The sequence below is a fragment of the Oreochromis aureus genome, linkage group 16 (assembly GCF_013358895.1).
Source record: "Oreochromis aureus strain Israel breed Guangdong linkage group 16, ZZ_aureus, whole genome shotgun sequence".
NCBI lineage: Eukaryota > Metazoa > Chordata > Actinopteri > Cichliformes > Cichlidae > Oreochromis > Oreochromis aureus.
Window position 1 is genome coordinate 22,088,739 of NC_052957.1, and position 22,979 is coordinate 22,111,717.

At 40.6% G+C, this 22,979-nt stretch overlaps 2 protein-coding genes across 4 annotated transcripts in view; one reads left to right on the forward strand and one right to left on the reverse strand.

Annotated features, from left to right (window-relative positions):
• Positions 1 to 2,905: 2,905 nt before the first annotated feature.
• nr0b1 (nuclear receptor subfamily 0, group B, member 1) lies at positions 2,906 to 4,647 on the forward strand. The gene is made up of 2 exons (XM_031734699.2): positions 2,906 to 3,743; positions 4,059 to 4,647. The coding sequence occupies exons 1-2, from the start codon at positions 3,095 to 3,097 to the stop codon at positions 4,298 to 4,300; spliced, it is 891 nt and encodes a 296-aa protein (XP_031590559.2). The 5' UTR covers positions 2,906 to 3,094; the 3' UTR covers positions 4,301 to 4,647.
• Positions 4,648 to 9,008: 4,361 nt separating this feature from the next.
• Positions 9,009 to 22,979, reverse strand: part of il1rapl1a (interleukin 1 receptor accessory protein-like 1a) — a 162,075-nt gene continuing 148,104 nt past the window's right edge. The window contains exons 9-12 of one of the 3 annotated variants that reach the window (XM_039600539.1): positions 16,910 to 17,056; positions 13,923 to 14,093; positions 11,698 to 11,742; positions 9,009 to 11,275 (exon numbers count right to left, since the gene is read on the reverse strand). In XM_039600539.1, the coding sequence (XP_039456473.1) occupies positions 10,554 to 11,275; positions 11,698 to 11,742; positions 13,923 to 14,093; positions 16,910 to 17,056 (1,085 nt within the window). In that variant the 3' untranslated portion in view covers positions 9,009 to 10,553. The remainder of the gene's footprint in view (positions 11,276 to 11,697; positions 11,743 to 13,922; positions 14,094 to 16,909; positions 17,057 to 22,979) is intronic. The other 2 variants (XM_039600541.1, XM_039600540.1) reach the window with 2 other exon arrangements.

Consider the following 22,979-nt stretch of genomic DNA (forward strand, 5'->3'; position numbering starts at 1 on the left):
CGAGTACAAATCATCAGTGCTGCCAGTATGCCTAAGGGGTTCCTGGCCTCTTTGCTTTATGCCTCTGTACCGCATTCTTCTTAGTTTTTAATATATTACTCCCCATATTAAGTATCTTTATCTGATGTACGAACGTGCAATGATTATTGAAGATGGATGTGGTGCATGAGCTCATTGGTGTCGAGCTGGTATGATCCTATCTGGAGATTTATGAAAGTTAGCCACTTAGTTTAATGGCACTTCCTTTTGTCCTCCCTCCCTCTGTAATTCCTGCAAGTGGATTTCACTTTCCCATGGCCCCTGTCTGAGTAAATATCTTCTGTGGTTCTGACCTTGCTCTAAATTTCACCACCAGACACAAAACTGTGCGGTGGCTGAAGCTGCCTGACTCGAGCTGTCTGCGTGTCACAGCGGCGAGTTTCAAAAAGTGCAGATCAACTGCGTGTTTTGTATGCACATGCACACACAAACTATTGATCTGCTTTTATTTGAGAGCAGACCATTCGCCGGCAGAAGCGACTCAGAGAAGAGAACAGTGGTGTTTTCTTTGCCGAGGTGCGAAAAGACACTCTTGCAGTTTTTGATAAACGTTACTTGAACTCAGACGAGTCTTGACTTAAAGCCACAAACAACGCAACCCCCTCTCACAAAACAGAATTCTATGTTTTGTAAGAAGTGCGTTCACATCCTTTAAGTAGTGCGATGGGACCGTGAGAGGGCCTCCCCATGCTGAGCTAAGTCAGACTGGGCTCGGAACCAGCAGGCACCGTGCCAGAGAACAAGTCTGCTTCATATCAAAAAGAAAAACTAACAACCTTCAGCCTGGGAAACCAAAAGTCTCTGCACATTTCATTAATGCATTATCAACGCGTTACCCTTGAATTTCCTCCTGAAGTTAAGAACCTGAAAGTTTTCATTAAACTGAACTATTGCCTTTTTTTCCACCCTTTCAGCCATTTAAAGTTTTACACTTGCCAGTCTCTGCGCATTAGTTGTGCAGCCTGATCCATTTGTTTCAGATTTGCTAGTTCACAGGAAACGATAGAGACTTGTAATGCAGATAAATGTTTTCAACTGTTGCAGTATTAAACCCCATCTGTTGTCATCTAAACTGACATCTTGCATTAATTCATCTGGTGTTTAGATGCAAAGGTGGTACATACATGTCTATGAGATGTGCATCAGTCATTATTTAGGGGATAGGGTGGCATGTTTGGCATCAGTTTTCAGATATTCATCCAATTTTAAATAAAGCATCAACTTGTTGTGGTGGTGGGAGGACAGTTAGGTGAAAGATGTTTAAGAAATATTTCAGATTGACTAAATTTACCCGGGAAGGATGGTTAAGTGGAGAGTTACCTAAGGACACCTTGTCCAAATCTGATAAACAAACAATAGACGAAAAGGAGGCCTGAAAAAGAGCGACCGAGCGCTGTAGCTGTCTTTTCAACTCTGTGCTTTTGCAACAAGACATAATGTAATCTCTCCTTGAGACGGGAGGATTTTTATAACCTGCGCTGGCTGGGCCTTGAGCAGGAGAAGAGACAGGCTGAGTGAAGGCTGTTTATCCCGCTGTGTCCTTGATATAAACATGTGAAAAATTTCTGTGGTTCTTCTTTCTGCTAAATCAATACAAAGACATTCGGCCTCTGAACAATGTTGTAGCACTACAGAAAAAAAAAAGTTTTTCATCCTGCCTCTCTCTTCATAACTGTGTCCTTCAATGCAACAGAGCAAGGGACACTGAGGTCCTGCTTACTGCAATTTCACGAATGTAACCATGTACTCAATGTCATCCTTTCACCAAACCAAAGACAACCTTTTGTTAAGACCCTCATTTTTTAAGCATGCGAGGGTATTTGGGACGTGGCCAGACCAGAGCTGCTCAGACCTTCTACAAAACAAACTGAGATTAGAACCTTTGCTCCAAACTTTTGCATTAGTCACCCACAGTTCTGCTCATCCTGACATCTTCTTTTGCTTGCTTTCTGTCTGGTTAAACTCCTCTGTAATCAGCTCTGATTTCCCCAGAGGGATTTTCCTCTCCCTCTTTCAGGTAGCAGCCAACCCTAACTTGTGATCCCTCTCAGGAGCAATTAAGATAAACCTCTAATTCATCTGCTTTATCCCAACTTGTCCTTCTTAGTTTCTCATTCACTGACCTCCACCGCCCCCTCTCCCCACCCCCTCCCAAATACCTCCTTCAGTGACAGAAGCAAGGAGAGCACTGAGTCATGACATCATAATTCACCAGCTCCAGTTTTCACGGTTAAATCAATATCAGCGTGTCCGAGTCAAGGTTGGAGGCTGGCCTTCGCGCCTCAGCTCTTCCTACTTCTTTCTCATAGAAAATCATATAAATTGTCCCTAAAATAATTAAGCCTTCAGATCCCTCCCTGGACTATTTTTTCTTTTTTCTTTTACTGGCTTCTGTCCGATGACTGCTCAGAGAGTCAAGGTAATGCTGAGAATAAAGCTGGTCTCTGGCGCCTTCTCCACTTTTCTTTCTCTCTTGCTCTCTTCCTCTGCTTTTTTTTGTTTCTTTCACACAATTTATAAAGAAGTATCTTTGATTAAGCAAGGCTGTCGGTTTTTTAAAACAAACAAACATGATTTCTGAACAGTTTGATAAACCGAGCGAGCAGACGGAAATGTTACATTTCCTGTTTTATCTGAGCCTTGGTTAACCTTTCACAGGTGAGCAACAGAGATGAAAGCTGCTACTGTCCGGCCTGTTTACTTGCAAATAAATAAATAAAAATAAATAAGAAATAATAATAAAAAATCATTTACACCGGTGTGTCTTGAATATGTGAGGGCTGTGAAAAGGTAAGTGTGGGAAATAGGAGAGGGGTGGAGAGAGGGGCGGTGTTTAAGAAGGGAGGGGTGTGTGTGTGTGCGTGTGTGCGTGTTTGTGTGTGTGTGTTCAGGGGGTCTGAACAATCTCTCAAAGTGCGGGGACAGACGGGAGCTAATATAAACGCTCTGCCCTTCACTCGGGGCTATCAGGGGCTAAGAAAACAGGGCTACCTCTGTCACTGACCTCAGGCGCTTCAAAGAAGCAGCGGGACGCGCTGAGCTCCTGCCGGCGGTCATGGCCACGCTGGAGGGCTGCCGCTGTCGGGGTGCCAGCGGCCGAAACAACAACAGCAGCAGCAGCAGCAGCATTCTCTACAGCATTCTGAAGAGTGATGACCGCCTGGTGACCGCCGAGGAGCAACAGCAGCATCCCCAACAGCACACGCTGCAGCACTTGTTCCAGAAGCCCCCCTCCTCTTCCGCTTCTGCCTCTTTGCAGGAGGTCCGACAGCAGGCTTGCTCTTGCGGCTCGACTCGGCGCCGGGGCGTCCTCCGCTCCCCGCAGGTGACCTGCAAAGCGGCGTCCGCGGTCCTGGTGAAGACGCTGCGCTTCGTGAAAAACGTCCCCTGTTTTCGCGAGCTGCCCGAGGACGACCAGCTCGTGCTGATCCGGAGCGGCTGGGCGCCTCTGCTCGTGCTGGGACTCGCACAAGACCGGGTGGACTTTGAGACCACGGAGACCGTGGAGCCGAGCATGCTGCAGCGCATCCTCACGGGCTGTCCGGACAGGCAGAGCGAGGCTGTGGGCGGCCAGAACAGGGGGGCACCCGGCGTCTCTGTTGTGGACATCGAAGCGATCAAAGCCTTCCTAAAGAAGTGCTGGAGTGTAGATATAAGCACGAAGGAATATGCGTACCTGAAGGGAGCCGTGCTCTTCAACCCAGGTGGGTCAGGGCTTTTGATAACAGAGCATCAGTTTTTAAGCACAAGTGCCTCGCTCACGAGTGGAAGCTTTCACACAGACTACATGATACAGTTTGATTTATTAATTGATGGGTAGAAGTTTGTTTTATTTCAGCATGACTGCTCTGATATTTACAGATAAACATCCTAAACTTCCACCCCTGCGCACTAAACTGTGTACATTTGCAGTGTTTACGGTACAGACATGCCACTTTACCTAACTACTTCTCTGCATTTTAACATTTTTATCAACTTTTCCGGTCATTTCACTTCCCCCCATCCTTCCCCACCCCTAGATCTGGAGGGTTTGCGCTGTCTGCACTACATCCAGTCGCTGCGTCGAGAGGCGCACCAGGCTCTAAACGAGCACGTCAGGCTGATCCATCGCGAGGACACGACGCGGTTCGCCAAGCTGCTCATAGCTCTGTCCATGCTGAGGGCCATCAGCCCGCCAGTGGTCGCTCAGCTCTTCTTCAGACCCGTCATAGGGACTGTCAACATCGAAGAGGTCCTCATGGAGATGTTCTACGGGAAGTAGGTCACGGGTCCATAGTGGACTGAGATGAATTCAGCAGGTTCAGCTGTCAGATGGACTGAAATGCTCCAAGATTGTATTGGTTGGCAGGTGAGGACGATGTGTGGGACTCAATTAATTAAAGAGAAATGTATTTGGGAAATCTTCAGACTGTGAAATGACCAACAAAAGCAAGTGTGAGTGTGCATGTGAGAATGAGCGGCACAGAGAAAGAAAGAGTGTGCTGAGGGAAGAATATGTCATAATAGAGGAAAAATATAAAGCAGCTCATGTAATTCATAACTTATTTGTTTTTATATAAAATATTTTTCTATAATAATAATGATAATAAAAAACACTAAAAAAACAAACTACTATGTATGTGAGTGATAATTGCTCCGTCATCACTGACACATTTTCCTCTGTGAAATCAGCCCTGGACAAACTCTTACGAAGGAAGATAATGTGTCTCAGTACACACGCAGAAAGTACTTAAAAAATCTGACACACGTCACCTCGGAAAATATGAGTCACACTGATTGATGTCAACTACAGTTCAGTCACATCAACTACAGATTATCTTCAGAAGGTTTAGCAGCGGCAGCTATTAACTGTCCAGTGTAGGAGGTAAGTTGTGGAGAATAAACACAGATGCAGGACTTCTGAATTCAGGTGAAATGCCCTGTTAGACCACCAGAGTGCAACAGTATACAACGTGTAGCGATTGTGCAAGTCACATGGATCAACTTCCCCTGTCATGCACACAGAAAGGGGAAAAAGTGGTTGAGGAAAAGGACCTCAGGTAATGTTCCTGTGCCTTGTAGTCTGGCCATTACAGTGCGGTAACGTATCAACTTGCTCGCTGGAGAAAAAAAATAATCTCCCTGTCTCCCAACAGAACAAAAGCTCCTATAGACGCCGCATAAAACACACCTATGGTTTAAACCAGACCTCTGTAATGAGACACTACTGACTGAATGTTTATCTCAGACAATGGCACAACGACGTATTGCTGTTACAGCATAGCCACACGATGTTACGAAGCTCAGTCCCTGAACATCTCATTTAGCAGCTATAATACTTTATTACTGTTCAGAAGCCAGATGGCCTGAGCCTGCACTTGGTCTCCGTCGCTTTGTGGCCACACCAATAAAATAACCCGGCCAGAAGGTTAGCATTTTATATTATACCCAAACAATGGTGGTAGAAGTTCTCACACACTTTAATTAGGAGCAAAAAGCACACATTAAAGAAATACTTCAAGTAATGGTCCTGCATTAAACACACATATCAGAAGTAAAATGCATATGACTGGATAATTATTGGATTAAAAACGATTACATTTGTGTCACAATGTTGCATCAACATGGAGCAGATTTTACGTTATACCGCTGGGATATTATCCTACAATAATATATCACAATGTGGTCAGATTTATTTAATTTGAATTGATTAGAAAATCCATTAGTAAATCACAACCATATTCATTGGCAGAAAATTGAACTAGTCAAATAAAGCACTTAGGTACGTGCGTAAAAGTGCTTAGCTGCTTTCCACCGTGATTCCCAAACGAGAAAGGAAAGAAAGAGATGAAAGCAGACTTAAAGCTTCTTTGTTGGGAGTAAAATTAGAGAAGATTTCTCTTCTCGGTCACCGAAGCATGAAAGGACCTGTTTTTGGGTACACCTTAAAAAATGGGGCGCAACAACATGGGAGGTGACTGTGTTTGTGTGTGTGCGCTGTTGGCTGTCTCCGAGGTGAGAGCAGAGAGAGGAGAAAGTGCAGGAGGAGCTATAAAAGCCACAAAGCAGGGGGCTTTCGGCGAGAGACAACCTTGTTAAATTACGGCTCTTGGAAAGAACAAAAAGTTATGAGTCACATTTCTGAAACTTCTAGACTATAATGCTGTATCGGGAGCTCTCCAGTCACCAGCCTCGTACTCTTGGAATGAACGCATGCGTTTAAATCAGCATATTTACTGGTCTGTCGAACAAGGAAGCAAACAGTGAATCACTAAAAGTTGAAATGAAATTGAATTTTCAAATTTTTTCCCCTCTCTGGCGTCACATCAAAAGCTCTCTGAAAAGATGTTTTCGAGATCAGTAGACCTTTGGAGGGTGCCCTAAAGCAGAAACAGCAGTGTCTCTGTGCTTAATTTGTTGCTATTAATTTCATGCAAGCAGAACAGCACTGAACGGGAGGAGGTGATGCCAATAATAAATGCTGGCACAGAAAACTTGAGATACCGATGAAATAGCTCCCATACCTCCTGGTGGACAGATAAGGCATTGCAAAGAGTAAAATTTCAAAAAAACAAAACAAAACCATGCACATGGAGGTGTATTTACACACACACACACGGAAACGGCCTTGCACATGTGCTCATGTGGACTTTGAAGCCATCCCGTCTATCTCCTCTGCCTTTTTCCTTCTCATCGGGGCCTATTTTCTCTCCAATTAAGCCTGTAATTGCTCTGGGTAATAAAAAGTCTATTAATCCTGTGTCTGTTAATAAAACCACACTGGTTTGGCAGGAGGCTGCTTTTCTTGTGGCTGACAATATGTTGTGGGTGTTTGCCCGAGTTGGCATCACTTATTACAAAAAGAATACAACCAAAGTAAATTCCAGCGTTTCATTCTTTCTAAATTGGTACGGGTGTTACAGTTTTTCTTGTTGTTTGCATAGTCTGAAAGCAGCACTCCCCGGCACCACCACCGCCCTTGTCTCCAGCAAAAATGTCCACAGGCTGAATTTTATAAACACTGTCTTTAGCTTCATTTCTTCATCATTCTGCCTTCCACTCAGTCTTTTCCTGTTTTTTTCTTCCTCTGCCCCAGTTTCTGTGTTTTCTCCTGGGGTTGGCAGACATCAGTAAATCTGCTTTCTGTCTCCGTGTTTACCAGTGTTCAGACACCCGTTGTAGGTAGTGTGTATCCCCAGGAGATGGCACTGTTTGTCAGCACTCACCCACCAATGTGCAAGCAAATGTCAGGCTTCAACTGAAACTGCCTGGCCTTAAGCCAAGCTGTTTCTTAAATCAGCACCTTTTTTTTTTGTTAAAGGTTTATCTTCACTTGGCATTTCTGGCTCTATCTGAAAGGCGAGAAGGGCAGTGAACATCAGGAGAGAGCAAGGGGGATAGCATGCAGCTCACTTATTCAGGTAGCTTTAAAACAGAGAATTTCATGGTGTTTGTTTTAGACACCCCTTGATTTCCATCGTTACCTGTATGTTTGTATGTCACACTTCTCTCAAATGGCCAACTAAGCTAGTTCACACTTACAGAGTTAAAGTCATTGAAGTTGTTTATTTTTGTTTTACTTTGCCACCAGGGGAGATTTGTGACAGAAGGATAGCAGTAAGATTAAAAAGGGAAGGTTTGCAACATGGTAGCGAGGTCTGCTATGACGTATAGCTTGGTGATGGTGGTGCTGACAGACAGGAGACTGAGCTGGAGGTTGAAGAGTTGAAGATGCTCAGATTTTCATAAGTAGTGGAAAGGATTAGAAATGAGTACATCAGAGGGAAAGCTCAGGTCGAGTGTTTTGGAGACAAAGTTAAAGGTGCAAGACTGAGATGGTCTGAACATGAACAGAGGAGGGATAATGGATATACTGGACAAAGGATGTTGAAGATGGAGCCTCCAGGAATGAGGGAAAAGAAGAAGACCACAGAGAGAGATTCATGGATGTAGTGTAGGAGCACATGCTGAGGGTTGGTGTGACAGAGGTGAATGCTAGGGAGGGCGACATGGAGGCAGATGATCCAATGTGGCGACCCTAAGAGGAGCAGCTGAAAGAAGAAGAAGAAGAAGAAAAAGAGATGCTCATTTCAGTTTCATTTTTATTATTTTTAAAAATAATTTAGTTTTTATTATTTTCAGTGTTTTTATAGTCTCAGTGGTTCTTTGTTTTGTTTTTTTAGCACAGATAAGTATTTGTCAGAGGCAAGTTTTTAAAAAGTTCAGACTAGAAGTTATGATACAAACACAAAAGTTTTTGTTTTGCATGAACTGACATGTTTTTCCACACCTATTTTCAGTGTTTTGTTTAGTTCTAGTTAAATTCAATGAATTACATCCATGCTAATACCAGAACATCTCCTTTAAACACTCTGCTTTCTCCTTTCTTCACTGCACTGACATTTTGCTGCAAGAAAGAATAATTATCAGTATAATTACGTAACGTGTTTCTTGACAGGATAAGGAAATAGAGGAAAGAGGAATATGATTAGATCTGTCATATTTCTGGACACAACTATACCTCAGGGTCAAGAAACGTGCCCGTCTCTTCTCTTAGAGAGCAAATGTAGTTGCAATGATTGTACACACATGGGCACCACCTTCCAATGAGCCTAGTATTACAGCATTTCGGAGTTATCCACCACAAAGAGCAGCTGGATCATAGACCGTATAGAAAGATCTTTATAACGTCTATGAACTGGACGTTCAAGGCACAGTTTGTTTAAAGACTTATTTCAACAGTACTAAAACACTTTAATTTACCCTGTGCCAGATTTCCCAGGGCTGATCACCGATTCAAATGTACTGTTTCACAACTGGTGGATGTAGCTGACTCTAGCCACTACATAATCATGTGGTAATGAAAAAAAGAAGAAAAAAGGTTGTTCTGAATATAAGAGTGTAATCAGATGTGTTATGAATTACTGCTGGTTCAACTTGGACACAAAAGGAAAACATCGAAAGGAAATCAATGTTTTTAATGTGCAGTGAGAAAGTAAGGGCAACTGATCATGATTGTGTTTCTATAAAGATAGACATTTCTTTCCAAGTGAAAATTGTGTTTATATATTTATATAAATATCTATATTATATATAGAATACATATCTATTTGCTATGCATACTCAAAAATCACACCTTCAAATATATGTAAAAAGTCTTTCAAAACACAAAAGGAATTCTTTTCTTTCCTTAAACATGAACTATCCATATGAACCAAATGAATTATCAGGATGGGAATAATACTGGTATTATTTTTTTTAAAAACCAAAACATTGAAAATGCTTTACCTTGGAATCTAGAAGAGCAGAGGACATTTTTTTGTCATGTGGGATTCAAAAGCCACCTTAATCTCTTTAACAAACCAGGGGCCACACCGAAGGGCACAAAACCAGCAAAACACTTATACACAAATCCTCTTTCTATGGAAGATGAAATGCAAATAAGTATGACATCTCAAGCAAACTCTTTTCAGTTATAAAAATAGAATTCTTTTTAAAATAATCTACAGATTTCTTTTTAAGGTGAGGCATTTCACTATCACTCTAAAACAGCAAGGCTGTTTGTCTCAATAGAAAATATGAAGCTGTAGAGAGAGATCTGCCAGTCTATCTGCTTGGAGAGGACGAGCGCTGCTCCCCAACCACTCCTCCTTTTCAGTCCCACGAGACGATATATTTTTGCCAGCTTCTCCTTCTTTTTGCATATTCTATAATTTTTTTTAAAAAGAGAGAGTTTCCTTTTAAACTAGATACACCTTTTACAGGTAAACGAAAACAAGTTTTAGCTCCTCAAAGCTCCTGAAATGTCCAGGCGTTTCCCGAAGTTTGAAAAAAAAAAAGAAGTTCTCTTTAAACTACACAAAGATTTTTAAACAAACAAACAAAGGAACACAACAGCGCACGCACATGTCATATTGGCTTTCCTATCGAGCGTGTTAAAAATCAGAAATAAAAAAAGAAAAGAAAAAGAGACAAAAAAGAGAAAATGATTAAAAATATACAACTCTTTATGACAAGTTAAAGCAAAAGTCCTACATTAGAGAAGGCAACAAACATGATTGAATAAAATAAACAAAAGAACAAAACAGGAAAACACTGATGCTACAAATAAATTGAAATATATGTACAGACCCTGTTTTCCTTTTGCTTGTATGGATGCAATTTCTTGTATGTGTGTATGTGTGTGTGTGTATTCGTTCCTGTGAATAATTGCCATAGTGTGTTGGTTCTTCACCATGGAGTCCTTGTGAGTCCATTTCTCGCTAGTTAATGAAACAGTGTGTTCGCATTATCCCCTGTAGTTCCACATAGAAAACATCCTCTGGAAAAGAGGTGCAGTCCGACTGAAAAACGAGACAAACCACGTCCAGGAACCTGCTGTACCTCCATGACTAGCTGCCGGAGCCATACGAATCCAAATGCTTTTTTGCCGTAATCACAACCTCGAACTGCGTTCCTAAGAACTGCCAGACTGTAACCTCGTCATGTCTGACGCTGACTGATCTTCCTAAAGCTGGCGCCGAGTCTGCTTGCCATTACCAGATGACGCTGGAGATGCTGGTTTCCCTGGGCAGCAGAGGGAGCATGGCGTTGTTGGCGTGCCCCTCCTCCAGGCTGTGCTCTCGGCTCTTCCCGGGTGGCCTCTGTCCGTTCAGCAGTGTCAGTGGGATGTTGCAGTAGGTGTGCTGGTTTCCCAGAGATGAGAGAGGTGGCAAGGTCCCTCCTGGGGGCATGTCGTACTCGTAACTGCGGTAGTAGTGTTTCTGCCTCATGGTGGTGTGGTAGGTGCTGTGGAACGAGGAGCGCAGCTCTGGGTGGGCGGTGGCCATGGCCGTGGAAGTGGCCGCCGCCATGGACATGGCAGAAACAGTCTGCAGCTCTCCAAATGGGCCCTGCTCGCTGACGTCTAGTGCCGCCTCATGCGTGAGCATGGGCTCCGTGCGTCTGAAGGGCATCTCATACTGCAGCTGCTTCCAGAACTTGGAGTTGAGCTTGTTGCTCTTGGTTCCACGCCATTTGATGACAGTAAGGGTCTTAATGGTGTGTTTAAGTGCCTCCACTTCCTGGTAGTTCATGATTCCGCGCAACTCGGCACATTCGATCAGGATGACTTTGATCTCACCCGTCACCAGCATGTTGCGCAGTCGCGTCTCCAGCTCAAAGATGCTCCAGCCTCGCCGCACTACGTAGTTGGGTGTCATAACTATGATGAGGCGTTTGCTCTGGTCTACACAGCGGGCCACGTCCTCTATGTAGGCTGCGGGAAAGAAGCGGTAAGGAAAGAGAAGAGCAAAAATTTATGTGGCACAAGTCTGGCAAAACATTGCAGTGAGCATTGTTTTCACCTAATGAGAACAGGGCCACAACACGGTGATGGATGAACACACAAACAGCATCAGACACAAAACACAAGACAGTGACAGGTATCTGGTCTACTAACACCCGTTTAATATGGAGCTTTAAGTGTGCACAAAGGTGCAGCTTATAAATTAACATTTTATGCACATAGAGCAGATCCATATGGCTCTAACTGCAAACCAGTGATTGATAAAGCTGCACACTCTATAGGATTAGGGCTGAGCTCGCTATTGAATCGGGCCTGATGTTTCAGATCACACAATGGTGCCACTCTAAGCATGAAAGCAGCTGATGCAAGAGGAAAAGACCGAAGGCGAGTACCTCTAAAGAGCCGCGTGTCATCCTGGTAATGCTCATTGGTGAGACCTAAACATAAACATTTTAACATTCAGGTCACAGGCAGAACACATTACAGACACAGAAACATGCTCAACACTGTCAGAAGCGTGGCTGCGTCCCCTCTCAGTCATCTTTTTATTTCACATACGATTAATCACATACCATGTTTCCCTGATTGGACATTCATCTGCAATGATTTTACTTGGCAGTGGTGCTGGCGGCAATTTTCTTTTGATTAAAGGATAGAAGCGGCTCAGTCAGCAGGGCTCAGAGCCTTCACACATTACCCACTGATGTTTAATTCTGTCTGGACCAACTAGGACGTGTTTGCGTTTTATCTTTTTCACATGAAGCCTACAGTAGAAACACACAGCATCGCTACTAACTAGAGCACACTGTGTACCGCTGGCAAAGACAGACTGCTAAACAGAGTTAGCACGCATGAGAATATGTTCAGACAGAATTTTCATGGATTTATTAATGCATGGATAAAAACCAGCGAGGATGATAAATTTGTTCAATATATCGGCTCCCAGTACACACCGCATACTGTATTCCCATATCTGTAGTACACAGTATGGGAACAGCTAGTGAGAAATGCTATGATCTAGTGCTTTAATCCAGAGAGGTTTGAGAGGATACAAGAAAAAAAAGGGTTCTTGTTGACAGTATTGCATTGAATATTGCATTTCCCTCCTTTTCCCTTATTTTAACTTTGAAATATGCATCTATTCATCACTTGTGAGCGTGGATATCCTCTGCTTGAATCTGCCCTGACAGCACCAGACATTGAAACACAAGACAGTGACAGTGGAAAAACAATGGTGAAAACAAACAACACAGACCAAAGAGACTGTGACAATCTATGTATATGTATATATATATACATATACCCTGCTTCCAAAGAAATGACCAATCTCCAATTATGGTAATTTAATTTTAATGAAAAGACAGAACATCAACCAAATTCCAGAAAAAAGACATTATATAAAAGTCACAGATTGAAAGAAGTATTTGATGCCCAAGCAAAACATGATTTGGTGCTCTGTAGAGAAAGCCTTGTTGGTAAGCACCAGAGAGATGTGGGATGGATATTGGCCCGCTCCTCTTTATAGAAACTTTAAATCCTTTACATTTCTTGGCTGCTGCTTGGCAACTCTAAGCTCCCTCCACAGTTTGTTTATAGGTCTGGAGATTGGCTAGGCCTCTCCATGACCTTAATGTGCTTCTTCTTTAGCTCCATTGTTGCCTTGGTGGCATGTTTTGGGTCATTCTCATGCTGGAAGACCCATCCATGACCCACCTTCAGTGTTCTGGCTGAGCAGGCAAACAGCCCCAAAGTATAATGTTTCCACTTTAGTGGAGGATGGTGATCCTTTGGTTATACTCAGTATTTCTCTTCCTCCAAACACGGCGGGTCGAGTTGATACCAAAGAGCTTGATTTAGGTTTCATCTGACCACAGCACTTTCATGCATGCCTTCTCTGAATTATTTAGATGCTCAGTAGCAAACTCATTACAATGTCGTATGCTATCAGTGATGTTCTTGGTGACTTTGGTCCCAACTGCCTTCAGGTCATTAACAAGCACCTCCTGTGTATTTTGACTTGATCTATCACCTTTCTCATGATCATCCTCACCCAATGAGGGAAGATCTTGTATAGACTGAGGTTGACACATGGTTTTGTATTTCTTCCATTTCTGAATCACGCCAGCAGCTGTCACCTTGTCACCAAGATTCTTGCTGATGGTCTTGTCGCCCATTGTGGCCTTGTGCAGGTCTACAGGCTGCTCCCTGACATCCTTTAACAGCTGTTTGGTCTTAGCAAATTTCTTGATCTTTCCAAGAAATTGATTCTGTGCTTTATGCACATAATCGTTTGATATCACAAGTATCTGTAATTGATTGATTGTAATCTGTGTGCCATGTGGGCACACAGCCAGTCTGTGGGAGCCAGAATTCTAGCGTGTTGGTCTGGAATCAAATACTTATTTCACTCAGTGTCACTCAATATTTCAATGTCTTTCTCCATTAAAATGAGACTATCATAAAATTAGAGACTGGTCATTTCTTTGTAAGTGAGCAAATGTACAAATTCAGCAGGGTATAGTAGAAACAAACAAACACCTATACAACTGTTTACAGTATGGCACAAACATTTCAGACGTGTGCAAGCATGCATACATACAAACACACACAGTCTTACTTCCTGATGGGATGAGGTCTCGATCTGGGATGAAGAGTTTGTAGCCATAATGTTTCTCCAGAACATCAGGGAGGATCTCCAAGGCAAAGCGCTCCTCTTCCCGGGTCTCCTGACTCCACTGGTCAGGGTCCACTTTGGTGTAAGACAAATATGCATCATAGTCTTTATTTTCTGAAGAACAGGAAGAAAGAGTGGAGAGTCAGTCATGAAATATGCAGACTAAATGCCATGGCATTTTCACTGAACACTGCACGCATATTCTCTGATGAACATTTTATTCCAAACAACTGACTTTACACATTTCTTGCAATTGCGTTGGCTAACTTCTAGTATAGTTACAACTTTTAAAGCTACTTCTAAAACCAAAATTACACACTCCTTATTATAGTTTCAAAATAATAAAATAACTTTGGCTTTTCTTACACTTATTGGCTCTATCCATAAACATTCACATTTAATGTCATGTGATGTCATAGTTATGACAGTGCCATTTAACCCTTATGCACGGCGCCTGAAATAGTTACCAGTTATTTTCATCCAAACAGAATATGCATCAGAAATTTCTGCAAATTTATAGACAAAAGGCATGAAAGTAAAATGGTGAAAGTCAGAAGTTATACCTTTTGTGTAATTCTTATACAGTGTTTAACACAATTATTAGACCACCTGCCATAAAAACAGGAAAACACAAATATTGTAGAAATTTGTCAAAAACTTTTTGAAAGCTAGAAACTACTGAATTTACTGAACTGACCATTTAACCACTAAAACATTTTTTTCTGTTCAGGAATACATGTAAGCAACTTAATCAAATAATAATAATAATGATGTGATTTATTATTTTTTATAGTTTTTTTGTAAAACAGCAAATGTGAAGATTCATAGGTAACATTAATTATAAAACTGAAAAATAGAATTTTGATTAAAATGCTTGTTCATGCTGGAGGATTTATCATTATAGAAACATAATTTTTTTGATGATTACCAATACTGGTAACTTAGGGCAGCTGTGGGAAAAAAACTTGCACTTAATGGTGTTTTAATAAATTTGTTAAGCACTGTAGTATGTTGTAGAACTGTAAACACGGGTAATAGAGTCTATAGTCTAATTTGAAACTATAGTGTAACTTTCTACAGGACACATGATTGTGCTTTGCTGTGTCAGTTTACATTTTCTGTTCGGTACTTTGTTTTCTATAAAAAACTGTTAAATTTTATAATTTGCCTACATGGATTTCCTTCCAGTGAGTCACAAGATTGTTCATGAAGTTAGCTACTTATGATTAAGTAGAGGGCCTTTCTTGCAAATGCTGTTCCCAATAACTGTCTCTGGTACGCAGTCAAATTCTTCCACACCAAACTCAGAAAACCATTTCTTTTCTTGTCTATTGTATGTATTTTTTGCTTATCATTCTTGTTTGGAAAAGTACGGAAGAGGATTAGGGCCACTGGAAAAAAAAAAAGTGGGCACGTCTTTTTTTTTTCTTCTTTTCCTGAATTCTGATGAAAAAGTCAGAATTCTGAGAAAAAAGTAAGAATTCTGAGATTAAAGTCAGAATTATTTTTTTCTCAGAATTCTGACTTTAAACTCAGAATTCTGAGAAAAAAAAGTCAGAATTCTGAGATTAAAGTCAGAATTATGAGAAAAAAGTCAGAATTCTGACTTTTTCATCAGAATTATTTTTTCTCAGAATTCTGACTTTAAACTCAGAAATCTGAGAAAAAAGTCAGAATTCTGTGTTTAATCTCAGAATTCTTACTTTAATTTCAGAATTCTGACTTTTTTCTCAGAATTCTGGAAAAGAAGAAAAAAAAAGATGTGCCCACTGGTTTTTTCCCAGTGGCCCCAATCCTCTTCTGTAGAAAAGAGAAGAACACTTTTCTAGTGGTGTCAAATTTTTTTGGCCATGTAGTGTATACAAGAAATAAATTAGGGTAGATACAAAAATACCCAAAACAATGCCGAAGCAATACTCTCTTCCCACCTCAAAATGATTTCCCAGAAGAGAGTGGGAAGAACTGAGAAGGTAGAAAATAGATAACAGGGAAAAGAACAGTGCTGGTGACATGTTTGCTAAGTCCTACTCATTATGCTCTGTGGAAACCGGAATGTGGGCCAGTCAGAAAGTGAAGAAGGGTTGCTTCAGAAACTCTTTTGAGGAGCATGCGCAGCTTTGAAACTTACTGGAAGGGCCATGGCTGTGCTCGATAGGATCCAAACATCAAACAAAGCTTTCAAATTAGCAACCAACCTCGCAAATTAACCACCTAGCAAAGTTGGAAAAATCAAAAACAGCTTGTATCAGCGGTCCCTGACGGCATGACTTAATCATGTAGAAGTTTGAGTCTACAGTCTTGGGCGTAATGGATAATTTATGCTACTGTAGAAACAATCCGGTGACTTCTGTCTTTCCAGAATTCTTGAAAAGAGAGCAAAAATGCAAAACACAGAGGAATCACACTGGGACACAAACAGACAAATCCTTAAGTGAAGTACAAGTTAACTATGTTCTGTAGAGAAAGCAGAAAGTTGCTTTCCAATTTGAGGATTGTTACGCTCCTATTTGTTGCTCAGGGATGGTGCTTCAAGCCTGCCTTGTTGTTGTGGATCACTATCTGGCAGCAGAGGGTGGGCTTCATTCCATGACATACTGAGATTGATCTCTTTTTAAATGGGCAACAAATTGAAAAACTGTCTCCTCCTTTCCCGGTAAAGTCACTGCATCATGCACCTCTTTACCAACAGCAGCGGAAATGCTGTCACTGAGATAGCAAACATCTGTAACTACTAGTGAGTAGTTACTTTTAAACAAAATAGCACGTTCATTGGATCTATGAAAACAAGCCCGCAAAGGCACATATAGAGTCATCGTGGCTTGCTTGATTTTGAGTTTTTGGATAAAAAAGTCCTGGTGAAAAAAAGTGTGAAGAAGATAATGGTTAAAAGGCTAAAAGACAATTTTTTAGACGCATTCTTCTGTCTTTACCTCCGTCTACATCTTCACTGCCAAAGTGCCTCCTGTAGAAAAGCATCAGCTCAATCTTGTAGCATTTGTAGAGTGAGATGAGAAAGATGAGTAGCAGCAGGATTGCTCCCAGCCCTCCTGCCAGCTCCACAGTGTACATGAGCTCTGCTGAGGACAACACATACAGACAAGAAAATAAGCAAAACTGCTGAGACAGTCGTGGTTAAAACGCCAGTTACAGTTTTGTCTGGCCACTTACAGTCACTGCAAATAGATAAACATCCTCACATCTCTAAGGTTTTACTTATTGGGATAAAATAAAAAAATGATCTAGTCCCTACCAGGTCTAACAAAAACACATGAAATATTACACTGAGTCATTTTTTTATTCAATAGAAACTAAGACAAACCCCAGAAACAGTGTGTAAGTACACCACATAATTCAATAGTTTGTTGAAATACCTTTAGCTGCAATAACTTGAAGTAATAATTTTTTGTATGACTTTATCAATCGCTTACATCACTGTAGAGGAATTTGGGCCTTTCTTCTTTACAACATTGCTCTAGTTTATTGAGGTCTGCAGGCATTTGTTGATGTTCAGATCTCCAATGGTTCCTCCACAACATATTCAGCCAGTTTGAGGTTTGATTATTTTCTTTTTCAGCCATCCTGTTGTAGATTTGCTGCTGTGCTTGGGGCCATTGTTCTGATGTAAAACCCAGTTTGGGGCAAGCGTTAGCTATGGGACACATTGCTTTACATTCGACTCTAGAATACTTTGGTATACAGAGGAGTTCATAGGCAAGTCAAACACTGCACGGTGTCCAGGTCCTGTGCCTACAAAAGAAACTCAAATCATCACTCCTCCACCACCGTGCCTGAAAGTTGGTATGAAGTTTTTGCTAATATGCTCTGTTTTTAATTAAGCTACATTGGATTATAGCCAAACATCACCACTCCAAAGGACATTGCTCTAGAAGTCTTATGGTTCATTCAAATGCAACTTTGCAAATCTTAACCATGCTACCAGATTATTATTAACCAGGTATTTTTTTAAACTAGCTACAGATATTCAGTCTATCACTAATTGTACTGTAATGAACTTAGCCTGTAGAGCCTGAACTGTCACTTTTGGGTGTTTCTTTGCAGATTACACATTCTGAACTTGTAAGTTTGCTGGTATATTCACTGCTAAGAAGGAATGGGAACTGTCGTCCCAGTTTTCCAATACTCTTACTGTAGGATGATGGAAATCTTCCCAATTGCTTCTCTAAGGTCATTGATGAAGTTTTTCTCCTAGTCATTGCATTAAAACACACCTAAATGCTCCAGACCTGCAAACAGTCAAAAACATATGCTTTTATAGAGGTGCTCAGACTTGCTGATTATCAGTTAATTAGCTGCATTTGATTAGCAGCACCTCTTACCCTCTTAACTGTTATGGAAGCAGTAGGGTGTACTCAGTTTTCACACACTGATTCTGCAACTTGGTTAATTTATTTCTTAAATAAATAATGACACAGTGTACTACGTCATGTATTGTTGTTCATCTGAGTTTGTATTGCGTTAAAGGCCAGACTTTTAAGGACTAGATTATTTTTATTATGTCCTGATGTGTCAAACTTTAGAAAAAAAAAGTGTTTGCTTTCTTTTTACACACACTCTTATGACGGTATTCATCAGGCTGGCCTCAAACACTGGCCTCTTTGTTTCATTATTTCAGGTAAACTCACAGAATGAGGCACTTTTACACGTTTACATTTGCCTAAAATCTGGACGATCATCAGCATTTTCAGTGCTCGGCTCAGAGCGGAGCAGAATCAATCTTCAGAGACACGAGTCTCATAATGAGTTTGAGAAAAATGAGAGGGCACATAGCAGAGAGACACAGGGAAAAAAAGGAGATAATGAGAAACTGGGTTCATTTCTTTGGAGCAGTGCAGCAATGACACAGCTTTGCACTTTGGCTGTCATCCATAGCGGGACTGGGACAATTCTGGACATGGATGGAGGCTTTTTCAAAACAAGAGGCTTTAGTTTACTCATCACACTGTCACTCACCTCGCCATCATAACCCACTCTCTTCAGAGTTCTCTTACTTCTCCTTGCCCACTTTTCTTGCTGTCTCTCCATTCATTTCTCCTCTCCATTATCTCCTTCTCATCTCCCCAGAGACCTAGCTTGGGGAAGGATGAATTATGGTGTGTATTAAAGCCGCATTTACCTGGTAGGCTCAGCTAGAGCAGGTTCACTTTATTTCTCTGTCACACTGTGGGCTGTAATGCTGCACAGTGGCCCTACGTTCTCTAGGCTGCATGCCAATTTACTCTCTATATAACCCCAGACACAGCAAAGGTACATATTAAAGTCATAACAGAAATACTGTGAAGTTATAAAATCTTATTTTTATTAAAAGTCACTTAACTTTAGCTACACTTTCTGGATCTAATGATTATTTATTCTAAAATAGGTTTAACCGAAGACATAGTAGGTTATGAGAAATTACAAAATGATTACTAATTAAATATGTGTTGGTGAGAGTAAAAGAAAAAGACCAACACTCATGATCAGCAGCCAGTTAGCTTAGCTTAGCCAAACAGCTAAAAACAGGAAAAGCTGCTTTCTGAGAGTAACAAAATCTGCCCTCAAGCACATCTAAACATTCATTTACCAGTCATGTCTTGTTTTCTAATAAATACAAGAAACAAAATGTAAAAGTTATAAAAGAAGCTATGTGGGTGGATATGATTTGGCTAATTTTCAACAATTTTCAACTCACTGTTTCCAGTCTTTATGCTAAGCTTTGTATTTACCTTAGAGCCATGGGAATTAAGAGTATATGGCAAATCTCAAAACAGCTCTTTAACTTGTAAAGACAGATCTTTGATGTTGGCTTGTGCATTATATTTGATGTTTTTTCATTTCAGCAGCAGTCGACAGTGTGTTGCAGGAAAACAGCTATGTTTTCCCGGGCTTCTAATTGGCTATTTACCGGCCTTTTCCAACTGTAACCAAATGTAATGCTTTTAACTCATTATCAGCAATAATCTTCACTCTTGAAGTTGTTTATGTTTCACTGACCCCCACTTCCTTTCTGCCTTCTCTGTTTTCATGTCTCTCTTTCTTTCGAGATGGAAGGAAAGGGAGCCTGCAGAGATATTAGACCTGCTGCAGGGCTTGTGAGTGATGCATTCTTGGAGCAGAGAACATGAAATAAACATCAGATGTGGATGAGAAGCAAGAGAGTGAGAGAGAGAGAGAGAGAGAGAGAGAGAGAAGGAGGGGGGTGTTGCCTTGAAGTCTTTTTGTAGCATCCTTTTTTTTTGCAACTGCTTTTACAAAGAGAGCTAAATGAAGTTGTCTGCAGTCTGTGAAAACTGCTAAAATGGCTGTCTACAAAAGATGATTGCAGAGACAGAGATTAAAGTGGGGAAACAGACATATAACGGCATAAAATGTAATTGTATGCTGGACTTATTGGCCTGTTGGGAGAAGCTGAGGACCAATTTGCTGTTTAAACAACCATCAAATTACCTCTCTTTTAGGATGACAACCAGTGCGTGAAAAGAGCTTCTGACAAGTCATACTAGAGCACCAAAATAGCTACACAGCCGATGGGAAACATGAAAAAAACAAACATACAAATCAATTAGAATATTTCTGTTTGATGAAATGATGTAGCTAGGCTTCGATTATTTCATATGTCACGAGGCTTTACTGTCAGGGAAACAGAAAAAAATAATATCATGCTTTCTAATGTAAAGCGACTAGATATAAAGAAAAAAGAAAAAAGGATGATTTTCCCCCAAATCTAACACACATTTTCCTTCAGCCTACAGGGATTTTAACCAATCAAGATTATTTTAATACCCAGTTTTGGGTTAAGTGTAGAAATATCTGCATACTCTTGACTATAATAAAACTACATGGCACTGATCTAATGCTCAAACTGATATAAACAACGAGAAACCTAGAAGAGGCATAAAGGTGTATCATGTTCAGCTGTAACGTTGGAAAATTAAATTAAAAAAGTAAGAAATAAACCCATCTAACAGACCAGCATGCCACCGTATGCCTTTTACTGTCCTCCCAACTCTCTACCATACAAATGACAAACTGGACAAACACAGGTTAAGAACTTTGGGACAATCTGTGACACAAATTTGAAATTTGACAGACAAATAAATGCCGTGGTCAAGAGCAGTTTCTTCCAACAATCTCCAGACTAAAAACATAACCCAAACCCCTTTGTTATGTCTAAAGCAGGCTACTGGAATGCACTGTATAGTGGAGTTACTCATCTCTTGCCCACTTACAATTAGTCCAGTGTTAGCAGCCTTGCACTAAGCTCCCTGTGCATTGCATAATCTAGTACAAAGCGGCACTGTTTGTGTTTGAAGCTTTAAATGGTCTTGCACCTGCATATGTGGTAGATATATTGCGTCCATGTACTCAGATCATTATGGCCTGATTCTCACTCCCGATTATCCCACAGTTGAACCTTAGTTCCAAAGTGACCCTGGACAAGCATCAACTCTAACTGTTTTTCAATTTAAACTTAAAAATTGCTAATTTCTGGAACTTTGTTGGATTGGTTGCCGATAGGAACCTGTTTATTCTATTTTATTTTAGTGTAAAGCACTTTAGTTTTAAATGTGCTATAGAAATAAAATGCACTTACTTACTTCTGTCCCATCACACAGCCATTTAACCAACAAATTGGATTTCAATCTGTCAGTTAAACGGCTGGTATGTTAGTATTTGTGTAATGTTAGAGAGGACTGTGCAAACACCCCAGCTCAGCAAGAGGAAACATTTCTACAACTGCAAGATCTGAAAAGAATTAAGAAAACTTCTATAGGACTCATCGTTATAAGTAGGAAGAGACAGCGAATACCAATATGACTCTTAATATGCTGTTGCTGGACCTCATTTCTATCTTTCTTAAAAGCACACACACACACACACACGCGCACACACACACACACACTGGAGATATCACTCATGTTTCAATCAGAAATATGAGTGCACACCAGGAGTAGACAAATTGCATTCTTCTTACTCAAGACAACTTTTCATATGAAGTGTTAATAGACTTGTTCACTGAATGTAATTACTTGTTCATTGTGAAACTTGTTAGATGTTAATATTATATAATCCATTCAGGCTTGTTAAACTTTAATTATCACAATGCCTGAAACTCCTGACTTAAAAATGAGTTAATTGAGGAATATGAAATTTAATAATCAAACCAGTATTTCACTTCTTGTTGTAAATGTTGGAAGTGATGTTATGTTGATTAGTCATCCATATAATACACTCTGCTGATGCTGTCTATAAACCTTCGAAATACGCTTCCTGTTTTAATCCCATTTTCTCTTCATATACACCTGAACACGTCCATATTTCTGAACAAACTCTATTGCCTTTATTTATGTGGTTGGAAGGAAGATTGTTGTTGGATCTGTCCAAATAAAAGTTGAACAAAATTCATTATTTAAACAACAATTGTGGCCCCAGAATTCATAGCGGTGCAAATAATCTTGGCCACACCTTAGAGGACATCCCAGTGAGACTCACACCATATTCAACTCTATTTACATCTTTTATAATATTCAGTTTCATTTAGCTCACCAAGTTGTTTTTTTCAGTCAGGTGTAATTTTTATTTTGGTAATTGCATATGGAAAGCCGTTCCTTATTCTAAAATGAATGTTAAAGCCATAAAACTTGCTATTTCAGAATCCAGTCGACATCAGCTCTAAAAGACTGAGGGCCAACATCAGCTGCTGAGGTCTGTTTGCATCACATGCTCAAGATTTCACGGCTGCGCCCTTCTGAACCTACTCCGTTATTAGGCTGTTGGATGACCTGAAAAGTCCCGCTTGTGAACTGAACGGACCCAGCCTGTAACTACAATCAATAGGAAATCAAGCTTAAGTTCAACTGCCTCAGAGTTAATGTCGTTGGTAGTCTCAATTAATCTGAATTAGTGTGAATTAAAATTAGTTTAATCATTCAGATATTTTATTAACTTTCATCTGGCTCATCATTTTCCAAGAGCTGGAGAATTAAATCCACATGCTCCCAT